Source organism: Neophocaena asiaeorientalis, unplaced genomic scaffold (genome assembly GCF_003031525.2).
Source record: "Neophocaena asiaeorientalis asiaeorientalis breed wild unplaced genomic scaffold, Neophocaena_asiaeorientalis_V1.1 scaffold117, whole genome shotgun sequence".
Lineage (NCBI taxonomy): Eukaryota > Metazoa > Chordata > Mammalia > Artiodactyla > Phocoenidae > Neophocaena > Neophocaena asiaeorientalis.
Genome location: NW_020173951.1, coordinates 1,362,756 through 1,380,962, shown reverse-complemented (window position 1 = coordinate 1,380,962; position 18,207 = coordinate 1,362,756). Strand labels below are relative to the sequence as shown.

The window sequence follows — 18,207 nt, the reverse complement described above, 5'->3', positions numbered from 1 at the left end:
ACTCCCAGAGGTCCTTGAACTAGACTTTAAGAATCACTGTCTTAGGCAAAGAGATTCAGTCTAAAGATAATAAAGTGAAAAATAAAATTATAAAAGTATATAAATCTATAATGGTGTTAACTAACAAAATAACTTAAAAAACATAGGAGTAAAAAGTTTACCTCTGGAGAGTTGCTTTTGGAAAGTGAGAGAAAATAGACTAACTTTTTATTTTAGAGCTTTCTTGATATTCTACTTGAATTTTTCTGCCTATATGCAGTTAATACTTAAAAATTTTTAGAACTACTTAAAAAATGTAAAGGGCAACCTTCATCAGGAGACGCAGCATCCCCATAAGACTGCACTACATATTTCTCCTCTTGTCCCAAGCACCTCTAACAATATACTCACCACTATGCAGTAATTGCCCATTTGCCTATCTGTTTCAACCAAGTAGATTGCCAAGTTTTTCAAAGTAGACAATAAAGTATCCTATTTATTATTGTTGCCTCAGTACTTAATAGCACAGAAAGTACTCAACAAATATTTGGTCAATTAATTGGCTCCATGAAAGGAGGCCAAAGAATTCTAGTATTAACTACAATTCTTTTAGTTAATATGTAACACACACACACATACACACTCCACGTTTGTACCCTAATTTATAAATAGTTTACAACATTTTACTTATTTTCTTTACAACAAACTGAAACACCGAAAAAAATGGAGTTGAGCTCTTCCATGATGAATAGAAGATTTAAGATTAGATACTTAGCTACGTTTGCAATGGTTATTGTTTTTTATTAAATCACTAGATTAGGTAGAATGTGTACAGTAAAGATCAGATGTGACTAAAAGACGTTTATCATAAAGTATAATTTCTTACATGCTTCATTTATAGTATTAGCTCTTTTTGTTTTCCTAATGAGTGATACTACTCATATTTCATTTAATACATTCATTTCATTAATACGTTCTTTGTTAGGAAGAATGTATTAATCCAATTAATAGCAATATTATTTTTTACACTGTAGTCAAATAACTGTTTCATCTATCTTTCAATATTATTTCCTCTAATATGCTTATAAAATCCTCTGGTATATTCTTCTTTTAGATCATAACTAAGCCATGGATTAACTCCTTCCTAAACTCTAATAGTCTTTAATACTACCCTCTTACATTATTATTTTTGTTTGTTTAAACTACATTATTTTTTAAAAGGATACAATCTAACACTGATGCCTACTACACTAACCACCATTCCAAAATATTATTTTCCAAGTAAATTCTAGGAAATGAAACTAATTTTAGATATTTTAATGTTTCATTTTCATACAACCAAGTATAAATTTTATGATAAAGAAAGATTTTAAAACATTGCAATAAAGAGATTTTTACCTTTAGTACTGAAGTCATGAACACAGACAGGCCCATTAGAATAAAAATCATTAGCCCTGTAACCCGCTGTTCACGAATTCCCAAAAACTTGGGTTGTTCCCCTGGAGCAGAACATTCAGATTCAACTTTTAGGCTGTTGACATGACTTATTGACAACACTGTTGCAGCCACAAACCATGGAAGTCCCATGACAGAGCAAACTCCCAACATAACACCAACCACGAGCAAGTCAAGGTGATAGCCAGCTCCTTTCTGAAAAGTGAAACAAACATGAATATTTGTAAGCCTATATTGTTCTTTTAGGTTAAAACTCTATACTACTTATAAAGAGAGAAGAAATTAATTTTCACCATCTCCAACTCAAAGGAACAATTCTTGGGACAAAATTTTAAAATTACCTTCAACTTGTGCTCCTTTCTGTTTATGATTACAGCTGTAATTTGTTGATCCATAAAGATGAGAATGGTACAAAGCAGAGCTGGAATAGCAGCTATTAATAAGGTCCACCAAGGATTTTCTCCCAAAGGGCTTATGATCCAGCCCCTATTTGTATCAGTAGGCTGTTAAAACATTTAAGGATTAAAAGAAGGAAAGAAAAAAAAGCTTCCTTCTCCTACTGCACAAAATTTCCACAGCACAGACTGTGTCTACCCCAGGAAATGCCAAGGGATCGGAAAGGACTGGATTAAATATTGGGATATATTGTGAATTATTTGCAGAGACAGCCATAGGAATTCTCATCCCTAGAGGCAGGTCTCTTGTCCCTGTGACTCAGCCACTCTTTCCACCTAGAAGGGGAGTCTATTTCCTCCCCTTGAACCTGGGGATAAGGCCAAAGTAACCCTGTGATTTCTGAGTCCTGATCTCAAGGGACCCTGCTGCTTCTTCTCTAACCCTTCTGGAACCCTGAGATTAAGCTCTGAGTAAGCCTGGATAAGCTTTCTTGAGGATGAGACACAATGTGATGAGACACAATATGATGAGACAGGGGTGGGAGGCAATTACCCAGCTCCTTCAGCTGTCTGAACTGAGCTCCCAGACATGCTCCCATCAAGACAATAAAGACTGCAGCCACGTATAAGATCCCAAACCAGGAGACCAGAGCACTACCCAGTTAAGCCTAGTCCCAACTGTCGCAGATTTATGAACAAAAAAAGTGTTGTCGTTTAAAGGTATGATGTTTTGGGAGGTTTGTTATGCAGGAATAGATAAGTGCAGTAGAGTGTCCTTTCAACACACGCCTATCTACTTCATATAAAGTGAAATCAATCTACCTACTAGATCAACTCCTAATCTAAACTGCTTTGGAGATCCTACGGACTAGTGATCTTGTCAGGGTCAGTACTAAAGTAGAACTGGGCCTCGCTACACTATTTTTCCAAAGCATTGGCTGACAAAAATCTGGCACTTTAAAAATCTATTTCAATGCTGTAACATAAAATTTTTTTATAATAAAACATTTTTAGAGACCATAAGAGTTTAGCATTCTTGGAGGATATTGGATATATTGAAATTTAAATGCTTCTATTACTTAGATGTCATATTAAGCCTGTTTTTTCTACATGAAAACATCTGTCAACACAAAAGGGAAATTTACTGTTTTTGAATACAGATATTATAATTTTCCCACACTGATATACACTATACTGCTTCATATTCAATACTGCACATGAATAAATATGTTTTATCTATACAATGCATATATTCTTAACTGTTTCTTAACTTGTTTCCCCAAGTGTATTTTAAACCCCTTGAAATCAGTTTGCTACTTGAAAGCTACATAAATGAATAACAAGGATATATTTGGAACCAGAATAAGGAAATGGGACCAGGATTACAGGAAATTACATTAATATAATTTACAGTTTTGTCTATTTGTAAGACTTGGTAAAAACAGAATGACTTTGATATAGTCACCTCTTAATGGCCTAAAATCTTTAGTGGCTCAATATCTATGCTTTTAAACAAAGGTCTCCAAAACTTTTTAAATTATATACTCTTGGGGCTTCCCTGGTGGGGCAGTGGCTGAGAGTCCGCCTGCCGATGCAGGGGTTGCGGGTTCGTGCCCTGGTCCGGGAGGATCCCGCATGCCGCAGAGCGGCTGGGCCCGTGAACCATGGCCACTGAGCCTGTGCGTCCGGAGCCTGTGCTCAGCAACGGGGGAGGCCACAGCAGTGAGAGGCCCGCGTACCGCAAAAAAAATAATAATAAAAAAAATTATATACTCTTAGCAGCAAAAAAATATATACCCAATGACGCTATACTCATTTATGTATTATGTTACTTATAATTATCCTTATAGTAAAATTCATATAATAAATATTATAAAGCTTAATTTTTCTTATTTTTAGATAAAAATATAAATAGATTTATATAATTTTGCTGGATCATTTTCCACCTCTACTTTTGAGGACCCTGGTTTTTAAAATAATGTTATTTTTCAAGCCCAGAGAGAGAGAACAGACTAAATTTATCTTTGTTATATTCCTTATTCTGAATCCCCTTTAAATCTTCTGCTTATAAAAGAAGTCATATAATTAGTTAAATGTAAATATAAGCAGTGACACAAATATTTGACTATTAAAAATTTCCAGGAAGTATTCAAAAGCTACCACCTCTAACTTAGAAGGGAAAATAATTATCAAATGTTGTGTTATGCACATGATATACTGTATACAAAAGAACTGTAGTTTGCTAATGAAACCAAAGAGTTCATGGATGCTCAAATTAAGTATCATTTTTCTTGTGGAAAAAAAAATTGATTCTCTCTTGATTCTGCTGGGAAGTGTTACACAAAGCTTTCCAATTACTGTCAGATATACCACCCTTCTAAAAATTTTAATGAGGATCCCCTTGCCACTCTTATAAATTCAAGCTTGAGTTACTCTTTTATAAAGGAATAAAGAATGTTTCTTTCACCTGGAAAGTATATTGTGAACTCCAGCTATGAGAGAAGGGTCAAAAATTTTAAATGATTCCCAACTCCTCACCATGAATATTTTCATTCACTCTACCTGATGGGCCAGCTTTGATACCTTCTTGCTTATTTCCTAAATATGTTCACTTGTCTCTGTTCATCCTTTCATTTTTTTATATATGTGAGGCATATATATAATTTTTGCTTTCAAAGCATCAGCTCTTCAGAGAGACTATGCATATTTTAGAAATAACTACTTAGGAGGCGGTATCTCACTTTAAAGTACTTTGGTATTCCCAAGTAACAAATAGCCAAGTGTTTTAATCCTTACCTCGAATTTTTCAGGAACATGAAGTTTAGGAGATGGAACTCCTACAAGGTAGTCAATTGCAACCATTATTACTATGGTGAGAAATACAGCAAAGTCACTGATTGTCGATCGCACCTATGTTAAAGGGGTTTCGTTAGTATAAACACAAAAATACTATGTGTCCTTTCTAAATTAATTCATATCTTTCACAGACTAAAATATGCCACTAGAAAGTGTGAATGAGGTTTTTTTTAATTAGTGACAATGTATCAGTGAAATACATTTATAACTAATATTTTTTGCAAAAGATAAGAAACACATTTCACAACTAACCTATCATCTCTCATGATAGCATTGTCTTCCTACTGTTAGCTCAGACATGGAATATACACTTTTCACTATGAATAATTTCTTTATAGCTATATGACATAAAGTACTAACTTCAAACAATATCTTATTGTTTTGAAATAAACCAAACCAAGGAAATGAAAACTAAAAACATGACTATTACAAGAACTCCAAAATTAAACCCCAATTACCTTGGTAGGAAAATAGCGCTTGGTCTTAAACTGCTTGAGGAATGAAGACAGAAAAAATGTTGTGAAAAATAAAATGACACACCAAAAGAGCACATCTGGAATATAAGGTCCATGGAGACTACAAGCTGATCCTACAAATGTACCATGAAAGATTTTACATTCCTGAAAAAAGGGGAAAAAACAGAAAACGGAAGGGATGAAGGGGATTCTCAGATAGCCAATGAATTACTAAGAACTTCTTTGACTCTAAGATGCTACTGATCATAAGGCACACCATTATTTTATGTTTCACTTAGAAAAAACACTATCAAGTCAACATTAACACACAATCAATTTTAAAACATATCCTGAGTTCAGAGAGGTTATGGTCTGACAAATCTGCATCTTAAGTCACTGAAATGAAATATTGTATTTTTGTCAAGTTATTAACATCACACACTCCACTCCTTTCTTTCAACTCCTTATTTCCTTTAGTGAAAGGTTCATATATCTCAATATATAAGCCTTTTATTAATTCCCAAATATTTGTTGGCATTCTTGTTCAACAATTTCACTGTCTTTCCTTTACCTCTGAACAAGTTGCTTACAACAAAAGCTATAGAAAATTACAACTCTGCCTTTATAATGCTGAGTAAGAGATGGCTATACTATTAAATTCGAATCAATAATAAAAACTGTGCTTGGCTTTTCTGACTTTTCTTTCTTTTTCTTTTAGTGAAGGAGGACATCAGCTCAGTTTTTATTTATTTATTTATTTTTGGCTGTGTTGGGTCTTTGTTTCTGTGCGAGGGCTTTCTCTAGTTGCAGCAAGTGGGGGCCACCCTTCACCGCGGTGCGTGGGCCTCCCACTATCACGGCCTCCCTTGCTGCGGAGCACAGGCTCCAGATGCGCAGGCTCAGCAGTTGTGGCTCACGGGCCTAGTTGCTCCGCGGCATGTGGGATCTTCCCAGGCCAGGGCTCGAACCCATGTCCCCTGCATTGGCAGGCAGATTCTCAACCACTGTGCCACCAGGGAAGCCCCTTTCTGACTTTTCTGATGGTGAGATTAATGCATGGGACTGTGAGCAGTAAAGTGACCACTGAAATATTTCCATTAATAAAATCAATAATATAGTCAATAATATAACATAATACAATTATAGAAATATATTGACTTGATTTTCCTCTGGGGGGAAAAATAACTGAAAGGCAACCAGAGATTAACAAAGGCACATACAACTGAAGTCCTTTTTTCCTTACTTAGATTCTAATGAGACTCATTTTAAAAATACAACTCAGGGCTTCCCTGGTGGCGCAGTAGTTGAGAGTCCGCCTGCCGATGCAGGGGACACGGGTTCGTGCCCCGGTCTGGGAAGATCCCACATGCCGCGGAGTGGCTAGGCCCGTGAGCCATGGCCGCTGAGCCTGCGCACCCGGAGCCTGTGCTCCGCAACGGGAGAGGCCACAACAGGGAGGGGCCCGCATACCGCAAAAAAAAAAAAAAAAATACAACTCAGGTTTACTGAAAGAAAAACAAAGTTTCCATTATTCTCAATTTCTACGTGCTAAGATTAGTAATCCTACAATTTACAACATGGATCATAGAAATAAAAGCTATAGCTACACAAAAAAACCTAACATGGCCCTGATGGATATCAAGAAAATACACTGAAAAGACCATATACATAATCTAAAATATTAAGACATCCTATTCATCATGAAATGAGCTTTTTTAACAAATCACTTTCATATAGGCACCTCTATTAACTCTACCTCTTTCACAACAAAATAGACAGAGTTAATAAAATATTATTCTAATATAGAACAGTAAAGTATTATTCTAAGCTGATTACTGACACACAGTGCTTTACATCAGCACTGTCCCCAGAACTGTCTGTGATGATAAGATGTCAGGTATCTGCACCATCCTGTACAGCCAGCCAGCAGTCAGTCACTCGACAGGACTGAGCACTTGGAACATGGCAAGTGAAGCCAAGAAACTGAACTTTTAATTAATTTTATTGAACGTACAGTTAAATAGACACATATGGCAGTGACTACTGTACCGGACAGTGCAGATGTAAATTATCAATGGGATAAAATTTCAGATGAAATCCCTCCAGTTACATATTCAGGAGCTATCACCCTTAGAGAGAAAAGAATGACCTACAATTGCTTACATGATATAAAAAGCACCAGAGAAGCTCAAGGGATCTTGGTTTTAATTGATATTGCCAGCATCACTGGACATCTTTATTTCTAAATCCCAACCTGGGAAGTGTCCAAAACAGATAGTCTAGGGCTAGGACAACATTTCCCAACAGAATACAAAAATATGTATGTAATAGTGCTCAGTACCCAGTAGGTGCTCATTATATGTTTCTGTCCTTTTTCCTTTCCTTTCCTTTCCTTTCCTTTCCTTCAGTGCTGAAGTCATACTAGTCTCTACAAGGTAAACAGGTTCAGTACGAGCATTCCTCATCTTCTAAATAAACAGCTGCCGGAGCAGATGGACTGATCAACAGAAGGCGCAAATGCGTAAGAGCTGCTGGAACTGTCGACTTGAGGACCAGCAACCACAGGCCTATGAACTTATGAATCCAAAAGGAATTAGAAACCAGAAGATTATTCACATCTTTTTAATAATTAATATCTTGGAAGCCAAATATAGTCCATCTTGATCTCCCTTCCTACCAGCTTCATTCTTTTCAACCTATACACTTCAGTACATGATAAATAAAAATGTGGTAACTTCTATTTGGTCAACACAACTCTATATTCTGAAAACATATGATATCCATCAATCAAGAAGGAAATTTAGGTTTACTAAGGAAAAGCTAAATAACAAGGTTACTGTTTGCACCAGCCTTCACTTCACATATACTCACAGAGACAGTGAGGTTCCCCCAGGGAATGTTGTGTGCCGTTACATTCCTTTCCTCCCACACCTTCAGAGTTTCATTGCCAGGGTTAGAAGGCTCAACACATACACACCTGAGAAATCAGAATTGGGTAGTTTTTACCATTCTGCATTTCATGTTTACATTTTATTAAATCAGTCACACAATGGAGTAGCTTTTAACTTCTTAACTTTTTTCCATGTTGCAAAGCATGGAGACTAAAAAGTGAAAATATCAGAAACAATGGAATGGAATAAAGTTTGGCTTATATAAATATAACAAAGCTAATAGAAATACCAATAAAATGTTTACTTAATGAAACTGGTTAGATATATCCCTTGGGGCAGTACTATTTTCTTTAAAAATCTGAGAAGACACCACCATGTTTAACACGGTCAGCCTCCACTAAATCTTACCACTTACCTCCACAGGAGCCGCTGCCGCCTTCCCATCTACATACACACAACATGCACTGGGAACCAGTATAAGTTATACTCCTACTAATTCTAGCCCTACCTGCTCATGCTCATCCTTTACTCATCTTAAGATCCATCCTTAAAGTAATAGGTAAAACATAGTTTTTCAGGACAGGACTAGGAGAGTCAAAGCAATCAGAGAGTTCAGTTCATATCCAAAACTATCTCACCTGCCTGAAAAAGCTAGAAACACATACATAAGCAAAGAAATCTCTAAATATGGATTTAAAAATGAAAAGAAACAAACAAGAATATTCTCAATTGGATTATGAGCTGTTTGAGAAAAGGCAGGTGGCTGGACTTTGGATTCAACTGAGTCTCTATCATTTACTAGCTGTTTGACCCAAGTCAAGTCTTAACCTCCACAAGCCTCAGTTTCTTCATACACAAAAGGGGCTACGATATGAATGGCGAACACTGACATGAATATATTACTCAACATTCCTAACACAGTGCCTGGTCACAGAATGTTAGCTGAACAAATGATGTTCACATGTAGGAAACAGTGTTCTAACTGGTTGGCACTAGCTATAAAAACCATGCTTTTTAAAGATCAAAGTAGCAGGGAAAGAGAGAAGACGACAAATAACATTTAAAAAATTAACTAGTTTAAGAGCAAAGAAAACAACACAAAATAGACTTGGCATCAAAGTGTCACTAATATTTTCAAATAGGTCAATGTCTTATAGGAAGTTTCACATCCCTCCCTCCTCTGTGCATCAAAGTCGAGAGTGTGTGAGGACAGCGAGAGGAGGAGGGGTGTGAAGTGAGGGACTGGGGCCGAGGGGGGCAGGAGGAAGGAAGGCTTTTGGTAACCACGTTCCTCCATGTAAGTTAATCAAATGCAGGCTCATGCTCATACCAACTGTGCTCAAGACAGCAAATACAGGCATCTACCTCGGTATGTCTAATTTTAATAACCTTTTTCAAGTTTAAACAAGTTTGCCAACCCTTTGTAACTATTATAATTACTTTTCAAATCCTATTTTATTCTAGAGTCCTAAAATATTTTCATTTCATGCTTTTCTTTTCACAAAGAAAATAATCCACTAAACAACATACAACACTGCACTGAAATTACACTTTAAAATAACTTTCAATAGAAATGATCAAGTTTCATAAACGTTAATGAAAATGCAAAACATGAAGAATATATAAATATATGGTGGTTAGTTGCCAAACAACTGAATTTAAATTGGCCAATCCAATTTACACATAAAACCAAAAATACACACACTTGGACAAATTGTTTCAGTGAATAAAAATGACTGAATTTGTTCAACCGCGTTTACATCCACTGTGTGCTTTGGTAAGATCTCATCTGTAACAAACAAGTCAACCTCCGTACTGCTAGTTGGGTAGTTATAGCTAGATATACAGTGAGCATCACATTGCAAAAAATCCATTTTCTTTTGCTCAGACACCTCTGCAAAAATACATTTACTATTAGGGGAAACAGAAACACTTACGAGTAGCTGGTCAGTTCATCTAAATTGTTGTGCATATTAAATGCATATATTTCTCCTAAATGAAAGAGCTTCTCCAAAGCCTCATAGATGAATATGATGCAAATGAGAGCTGCGAAAGCCTCCTCAGTGAACCGGGTGATGTAACACACAAGGCTGCTTGCATCTGTCGCAACCAAAACAATGCACAAGAAAGAAGTCCACAGACCTATACTGGTTCTCAAAGACAGATAGGAAAGGTGATAATCTCTGTTTAGAAAGAAAAATGTGGACATGATCAACATATACATGCCGAACAGTATTGGTACTTAAAATTTTCATAACAAACAATAAGAACAGTATAAAAGCTTAAGATTTCTAAAAGAGAACACATTACAGAATAACAAAATAATGACTAAAGAAAGCTCTATGTGTTTTTCTGCTTCAGCTGAAGACTAGCTTCTTATTAGTAGACTTAATGATTATATTTTACTTATACAAAAGGTTTACAGTGAAAATCTACTAGGCAATAAATATTTTAAAAACAAAGACCTCACTTTAGAAATCAGTTATGAGGAGTAAATGACAGATAAGCAGCCTGTAGAACAAGTGGATGTATGTCGCTCGCTCTGAAGACCCAGATGCTCCAGTGTCAACACGGCAGCCACGCCCCAGCCCCACCACCACCAGCTCCTCTACCATCAGTATCACCACAGTGACTTCATTTTCCAATTCAATTTCAAATAAGAAATTACTACCAGTGAGTCTAAAACACTTGAGGCCACTACATTCTCTATTTATGTGTGTACTGTGCCAGATCAGAATCAGAATCAGCTTGTCCAGTGGCAAAAGAATCCAAACAAGAGAAATTAGTGAATCAAACATTTAACAGCATCAAGTTGTTTCAGACTAAAATATTCAACTGCATTTATCTCACAAAAGGAATAGTACTGCCATGTCAAATTCCGAGGTTACCAGCTCCAGTAATCTGCACTAACCCCACACTGTGAGCTGCAGCTCCCTCTGTGACACAGGCCTGCTGGGTAAACAGCATGAGCCTTCGAGATCCACTGCTTTCTAAACTTCCTTTAGAAGACCAACATACCGTATAATAAATAATTCAGATTAACTACCTTCTTACTAGGTTGAAATTTGCTAACACAAAGGACTTTTACTGTCCCTCAAGTGATTTGCTTATCAGCATTCAAATCCATTGATTTTAAATTCAAGGTGACTGGGGATGAGAGTAGGAGCCAGAGTAGGGTTGACCACACAGTAGCCCCAAAATATTGAAAATATGCATACTCATCAGATCCTCTTTTTTCAGCTATTAAATATACAATGTACTTTTAACTAAAGTTAGTAACAATAATATATAATTATAAACATACATAAACAAATGTGACAAGTAGGTAACTATTACATACCTGCAGAATTTAAATAAAATTTTTTCAAACACTAAAACTGGACCTGTGCTCCCCAATATTGTTAGAGGTTGCCCAGCAAACAACGAATAGGCAATCCCAGTTAATGATGCTCCAAAAAGAGACTCTATTGCACTCTGTTTAAGGAAAAAAGAAATGAATAAAGGTAATACATCATAAATGTATCTCTAACCTACTATAATACATATACATAAGATACCTGGAAAATAAAAATATTAATCAAGTGGTTAAAAAAATAAAGCAAATGCAACTTTAAATCTCAAATTTACATTTTAAATATGGAAAATTACAAATATATTTTAAATACATGGGAAAATTGTTTTGTTTTAGCATATTAAAGGTGAACTTTTATAATCAACCCTAATTTGAAACTCAATACTATGGGAGGTAAGGAAAAAGGGGTAAATGGAAGATGGACACAGAGGCTCCAACCCTATCTATACATGTTTTACTTCTTAAGCCTATGGTGAGTACAAAGATGTATACATTATTTTGAATATTTTTGCATGTCTGAAATAGTTCATTTAAGAAAATAAAAAACATACTAAATGCTCGATGTGGTGTGCTACAAAAAAAAAGACTCCTTCAAGTAGATGAATAAGAAATTAGCATGCTCAAATTTGAAACTATCATTCTCAAACTTGTTTCTGAAGTGCAATTTCCCATACATTTTAAAGAAATTAATCTAATATGATGGGCTTAACCAACATATATAAAACATGAAATGCTTAACATAAATAATAGATGAAAAATCTCCTTAAAAAACTCCTGGAAACCATACATGAGGAAATATTATTATTAAAGTTTGGTAAAAATGATAAAATGAAAGACTCATAGAAATCTTAAATCAAAGCTAGTAGGCCAATTTTGTTTCACTACCAACATTACATCCTAACTGATTAGGTTATCAGTTGCTAAGGCATATAGGCTATGACACTTGACAGAGGGGAGGGGTCAGAAAGAAAATGGTTTACCATTCACAAACATCGAGGTCAACTGGGATATACAATTAAGAAAGGAAAAGCCCATCATCAGTAAAGCAAAGACAAGACTCTCGTGAGAAACAAGCCTCTTGGAACTTGAGAGGCAGCCCAGCAGCATGCAGAGAGCAGGGCTTCAGAACCAGATCTGAAGTAGAAGACTGCTTCCCACCAGGTGCTAAACCATGGCAGTATCTCAGACCTGTCCAGCCCAACTTTTCTCATTTTTAAATGTGGGTGATGATAGCCAGGAGAACTTAAAGAAGCAGTGTTTCTGAAAACACTAGCAAGCACACTGTCTGGCATATGGAATGCACTCAATAAATGGTAGCAATTATCATCATCAGTAATAAGAGCATGTTCCAAAATCAAAATCACAACATAAGAATAGTATGTAGTAAAAGTAACATTCAATTATTAGTATAAAAATAGGATCAAACCCACATACAAACTAGACTTTTGGCAAAATGAATAAGTGTTCATATTAATAATATATTTATGAATTGTATGAGATACATTTGTTTTCTTGCCCACAGACAAACAAGAGATTGTCCTGGAAGACACTACTAAGCTATTATAAAATCCTTAGTTCAATTATAATATGTATATTTAGGAATGAATTTAGAGTTCAAATCAAAGGAAAAAATGTCTAAACAACATCTAGAAATAGAAAGCAAAAAATTGAGCAGAGAAACAAGGAGATGGCAAATAAAGAAATGCTAGTGGGGTGGGGAAGGCAGTTGGGCGCAAAATTACTTTCCCTCCTCAATGTTGTGTTGAAAGAGCAGAAACTTCCAGGTGAAGACCTTCTTTTCACCATTCCCCAAACCCCTCATTGCCACATTTACTAGGTTCTTTTACCCAGACCTACTTTTTCCCAATTTTTAAACTGTTTCTATGTTCATTCCCAAACTAAAACCTGTCTTTCCCTAAAGAAATCACAGCCCTCCCTATACTGCCCTAACTAACCCACATTCAAAAGCTTCCATTTTACCCACCAGAAGCCCTCCCCTAATCTCCCCCATATGCCTCTCCACTGTACGGCACTGAACAATCCCTGCTGATCTTCCTCCTTCTCTACACCTCTATTTTGGTTTTTACAAAATTACATCATCCTGACTCCTCTTTCAGAGCTCTGATTGTGCCTGTGTCTAATTCTCTGGGCCATTTTTCTCCTCATTCTCATCCTTCCTCCATTTCATAAATGGGGATAACTTCCCACACTTTTTTCCTCTCCTTCTCTCCCTTTACATTGTTAACCTCATTTATTTTCAGTTTCCCAATTTTCATATTTCTTTCTTACCACTCTATAAATTCTGGAACTTCACCTCCTAATGTCTCCATTTCTACCTGAAGTTCCAATAAGGCATCTGAAAATAAACGCATCATCTCCATATCATTTCCCTCCATAATATTTCTGATTTCTCTATTCTAAATTATTACAACTCCTACAGCTCTTCCTTTATCTCACTCATGTGTGGAACAGAACACCACGACATAGTAACTACATATATACTATCCTATCTTTTTCTCCTAGGTTAGGACCCTGAGGATAGATGACACATGCCCATGTCTTACCCTTGTCTATGTTCCTCTAGTGCCTAAAGCTCTATCACATGCACAGGGTATTAAACAGCAGGATGAGACGGGCAGGCAGTGAGTGACAGTCCAAGAGGAAAGAAACAGTATTTCCATGATGGTAACAGACAAGACACACTTCCTCAGGGACCAGCAGAGTTACATGTACAACTTGTGACAGCACATAAAGAAACTTACTAAAAATATCTATTTTGCTATAATAATATAAAAGAATAATATAAAAGAATCTAAATAATCAAAAATAAATTGAGTTGAAAGGAAATTTCAGTTGTCAGGTTTATCTCATGTTCAGCTCATGAAATACTTTAATTGAACAATTATTACTACTTAGAATTGGTTGGTTTTTAACCTTTTATCTGTAAAAAATAAATTTTCTCCAAACAGTAAATATCATTAAACAAAATATACTTAGGAATCACAAACTGTCTCATTTAAACGCCACTAAAATGTATATAAACAGCAACAAAAAAGTCTTTCCAAATTTCACGCAGCACGAGATGCTGTTCCGATATCAAGCCCCCACAGCCCCAATACAGTATCACCAAGAACAAAAAACATAAAAACTTTCATTCTAGTCATATCAAAATATAGATGCAGTTTTCAGTTATACTTTCCAATTAACACTTTGGCAACGTTCACACAAATTTAATAACAGCAAAATTAAACACCACTTCAAAAATCCATCATTTGTCCAGAATTATGCTCCCTTCTTCCAAATAGTCTAGCCCAGGGGACCTGCCAGGGTGGATTAGTTAATGTTAATCATATGGCTCTAACTAATCCTATGATGCCTTAAAGGATACAAAGTGACCCCACGGATAAATTCTCCCACCCATGACCCACCCAGAATCAGTTCAATTGATCTGTCTCCTCCCACCCACTCCCCCCACAAAGACAATACAAGCCTTTTACTCAATTTATAAAACCATTCATCCAGCAAGCCATGACAAACTTTTTTCTTTCTTTCTTTCTTTTTTTTTTTTTTTTTTTTTTTTTTTTTTTTTTTTTTTTTTTTTTTACCTCAACTGTGCATCTTCTCCTGTTCAAATGGCTTCCCCATGTTTTCCATTGCAATTACCTTTGGGGGAAGTCTGCTTTGGGACAGGTTAATCATGCTGTGGGTAGACTCTTCAAATAAAAGTATGAATAGTGAGACAAATGCACACAGACACTTGCCTCTGAAGAGCTAAGAGCCTGGCCACTACCAATCTTTGTACTCACTATTCTGCCTTCTGTAGCTTCTCCAAGCAGCCCTCCAAAAGTGATTACAGGAGACATACAGGCACAGTATAGGAAAAGAATCGAGGCCAGGCACTGCAGACTTAATGCATCCTTGAAGTCACTCAAGAAAAAAGGTGCTTTCCTTTTGATGTCAAGTATCAAACCACCAAAAAGCCTAAATAGGTGAGATGAAACTCGTCAAACTGTACACTAGAGGATTCTGGCTAGTTCAAACTAAAACTATGGGCTACATAAAACTGCTGGTGCCTAGCGTTTTGTCAACAAAAATCAATATCCTATTTAAATAATGGTATAAATTATAGAAGACAAACTCATTTAATCTAATCCACTGATAGTGAGTGGAAAGGCAGACCTCACTAAGTTAAAAGAGACACAAACATCTGTATCATATGGACTATATACTGAAAAGACTACAGGCAAATGACTATATGAGTAAATGCAATAGATATCAAACACAAATGTGCAAGGAAATACATAATAAAAATAAATAAAACCTAACAACCCATTCATGAAAATGTGCATAAGCAATGCTATTAATCATTATTTATATTATAAATCTTAAAGGCAAGTGTCAGAAATACCAGGAATGCAATTATAATATAATCGTAAGTCCCCAAATACCCTTTAATATGAATGTAGTATGCTCACGCCCACTCAGTAGTGAATTAAATAATTTTAGTTTTAAAATTTTAGTACTTCAAACACATAAATACTTCTGGTCTAGAAAAAAGCCTAAAAACTATTTCAGTGTATGTAATTTACTGTATATGTAGTCAAACCAGTGTGCATATTAATAAAACTAAGAGGTTTTAGTTAGTAAATTTAAAATCTATATTTGCATATCAAATCATTTCAATGACTTATCATTTCAGTGTTTTTTAAAATCAGACTTTTGGATACATCTAACTTGAAAGCATTCCACTACAATATAAGCTCTGTGAGGGGCAGGGACCTTTTCTTATTCACTGCCATTATCTCCAGTGTCTAGAACACTGCCTGGGAAATAGTAGGTACTCAATAAATACCGGTGATAAATCAGTAATTTAAAAAGATTTTGTGACTCATAAAATATCATTCAAATCCCTACTGCAGAAAAATACACCAAACAAATTAATCTTATGCTTTCAAATGCTTTAGATGCTTCAAGCTTTACCATTCTAGCTTTTTCCAAAGTTAATACTGAAATAAAGCCTAAACATACATTGACACCTGGAAGAAGTTATCCTATAAATAATATGACAGCAAGGGGACTGAGAAAACTGTAAAAAAAAGGTGCCAACTTGCAATAAAAATGGTGCCAATGATAATCTAGAAAATGAAAGTATATCATCAAATCAATCATTTATATGAGACTCTCGGGTAACATGAGGTCACTGGGGGTCTGGCTTGGTACTCCTCAGTGACTAACCCTACCTCAGTTTTAAGTCTGAAGAAGTAATAATAATAATAACTTAAATGAGCACCTTTCGCATGGGGACAGAGTCTTACTCTATTATACTCAGAGACTACTATCTTAATCAATGAATTAAGATATCCTGTATAAGCTATCCTGGTTTTTTAAACAAATATTTAAGCTTCAAGATCTTTAGTTCTATAGGGACCACCAATGGATAAAACAGTATCAACATCCACATGCTTTTTTCTACACAATGGTAATACCATATCATTTTCTACCTCTACAAAATATTTTAAGACAATGTTTGCACCGGTAATATTTCTGTTCTTTATTCCAAAAATTAACTTTTGCAACAATTTTTCTAACTAGGTTTCCAGAGACTATTACTACGGTTTAATTATGCTTGTCTGTCGAATTTTACATCACCTCATGATGTACTGCTCATGGAAGAGTTTTACATCTATGCACACACACGACACATTGGTTACTATTCCTCTCTGTTCCCATAATTCTCTAACTTCATATGAGAATGGCAATAGGACACCACACTTTCCTCAAGAACCTTCTGTACAGGCAGTTAAATTAACCTACTATAGAACTACAATACTCTTAACATATGCTGCATAATATTTTCATTTTAAATTAAATCCTGGTATACAGAACCCAATATAGTCTAGTAAACTACTTTAAAATGCATATTAATTATCCTTAACATTATATACCTATAAAATAATACACATTTTTTAAAATATGGAAAAACTACTGTACAAAATTACTTTCCAAATATTTGCAAAGAAAAAGAATGCTTATGCCTTTTCCATCAAATCAATCTCTAGCCCCTAAAAGACACCCACACTGTATCAGTATCTGTACCCACCGGCCAGTCCTCTGTAGCTCAGGCCCAGCATGGTGTGGGGCCTCCTTAGGGGTCTCACCCGAGGTGGGGGCAGATCCATTGGGAAATACAGGAATCTTTCTCTTTTCCTGCATTTCACAAAAAACACATTTTCAGAATTGTTTTAAGGAAGCTGAGAAGGCATCTTCAATTAGAGGGAACATGAGATCTCATACTGATTATATATCTAACCAGTACTCCTAGAAAAAATGCTTCCTAATGTAAACTTCCACTTTAAAGAAACTGCACTTTGAAATAGAATCTAAAATTTGTCTCTATTAATATTTCAAATTTATATTGTTTTCTTCTGCTTTATATTCTAATATCAGATAAACTATAAAACACCCACACACCCCATTTCAAATTACTACTCAGCAACAGAAGCAGAAATATCCAATAAAGCATCTCTCCAACTAGAATTTTTTAAATCTTACTCATGTTAACTATAGAAAAAATACACTTTACATTAAGAGTAAATGCCATTTTTTTTCTTTTTAAAATACTTCCCTTAAGACATAAGTAGCACAAGAGTTATTAAACAAATTTTCATAAAAATCAATTTCCAATTAAGTTTTATTACAAATTCAAGAGTATTATTCTCGTGATAAAAGATCTCCTCCTCACCAGAGTGAGCTTTTAATTTGTTACCTCCAAAGGTCAGAGGTTGCTGGACTAAAAAAAGTGTGTGTGTGTGTGTGTGTGTGTG

General features: G+C 35.5%; 1 protein-coding gene across 6 annotated transcripts in view; it reads right to left on the bottom strand.

Moving 5' to 3' along the window:
• Positions 1-18,207, bottom strand: part of SLC4A7 (solute carrier family 4 member 7) — a 124,462-nt gene that overhangs the window by 19,096 nt on the left and 87,159 nt on the right. For 4 of the 6 annotated variants that reach the window (XM_024752861.1, XM_024752859.1, XM_024752855.1 and 1 more), the window contains 9 exons: positions 17,484-17,590; positions 15,190-15,364; positions 11,372-11,505; positions 9,969-10,214; positions 8,012-8,117; positions 5,144-5,305; positions 4,626-4,739; positions 1,776-1,937; positions 1,378-1,629 (listed from right to left, as the gene is read on the bottom strand). In XM_024752861.1, coding sequence (XP_024608629.1) covers positions 1,378-1,629; positions 1,776-1,937; positions 4,626-4,739; positions 5,144-5,305; positions 8,012-8,117; positions 9,969-10,214; positions 11,372-11,505; positions 15,190-15,364; positions 17,484-17,590 — 1,458 coding nt within the window. The remainder of the gene's footprint in view (positions 1-1,377; positions 1,630-1,775; positions 1,938-4,625; positions 4,740-5,143; positions 5,306-8,011; positions 8,118-9,968; positions 10,215-11,371; positions 11,506-15,189; positions 15,365-17,483; positions 17,591-18,207) is intronic. The other 2 variants (XM_024752856.1, XM_024752857.1) reach the window with 2 other exon arrangements.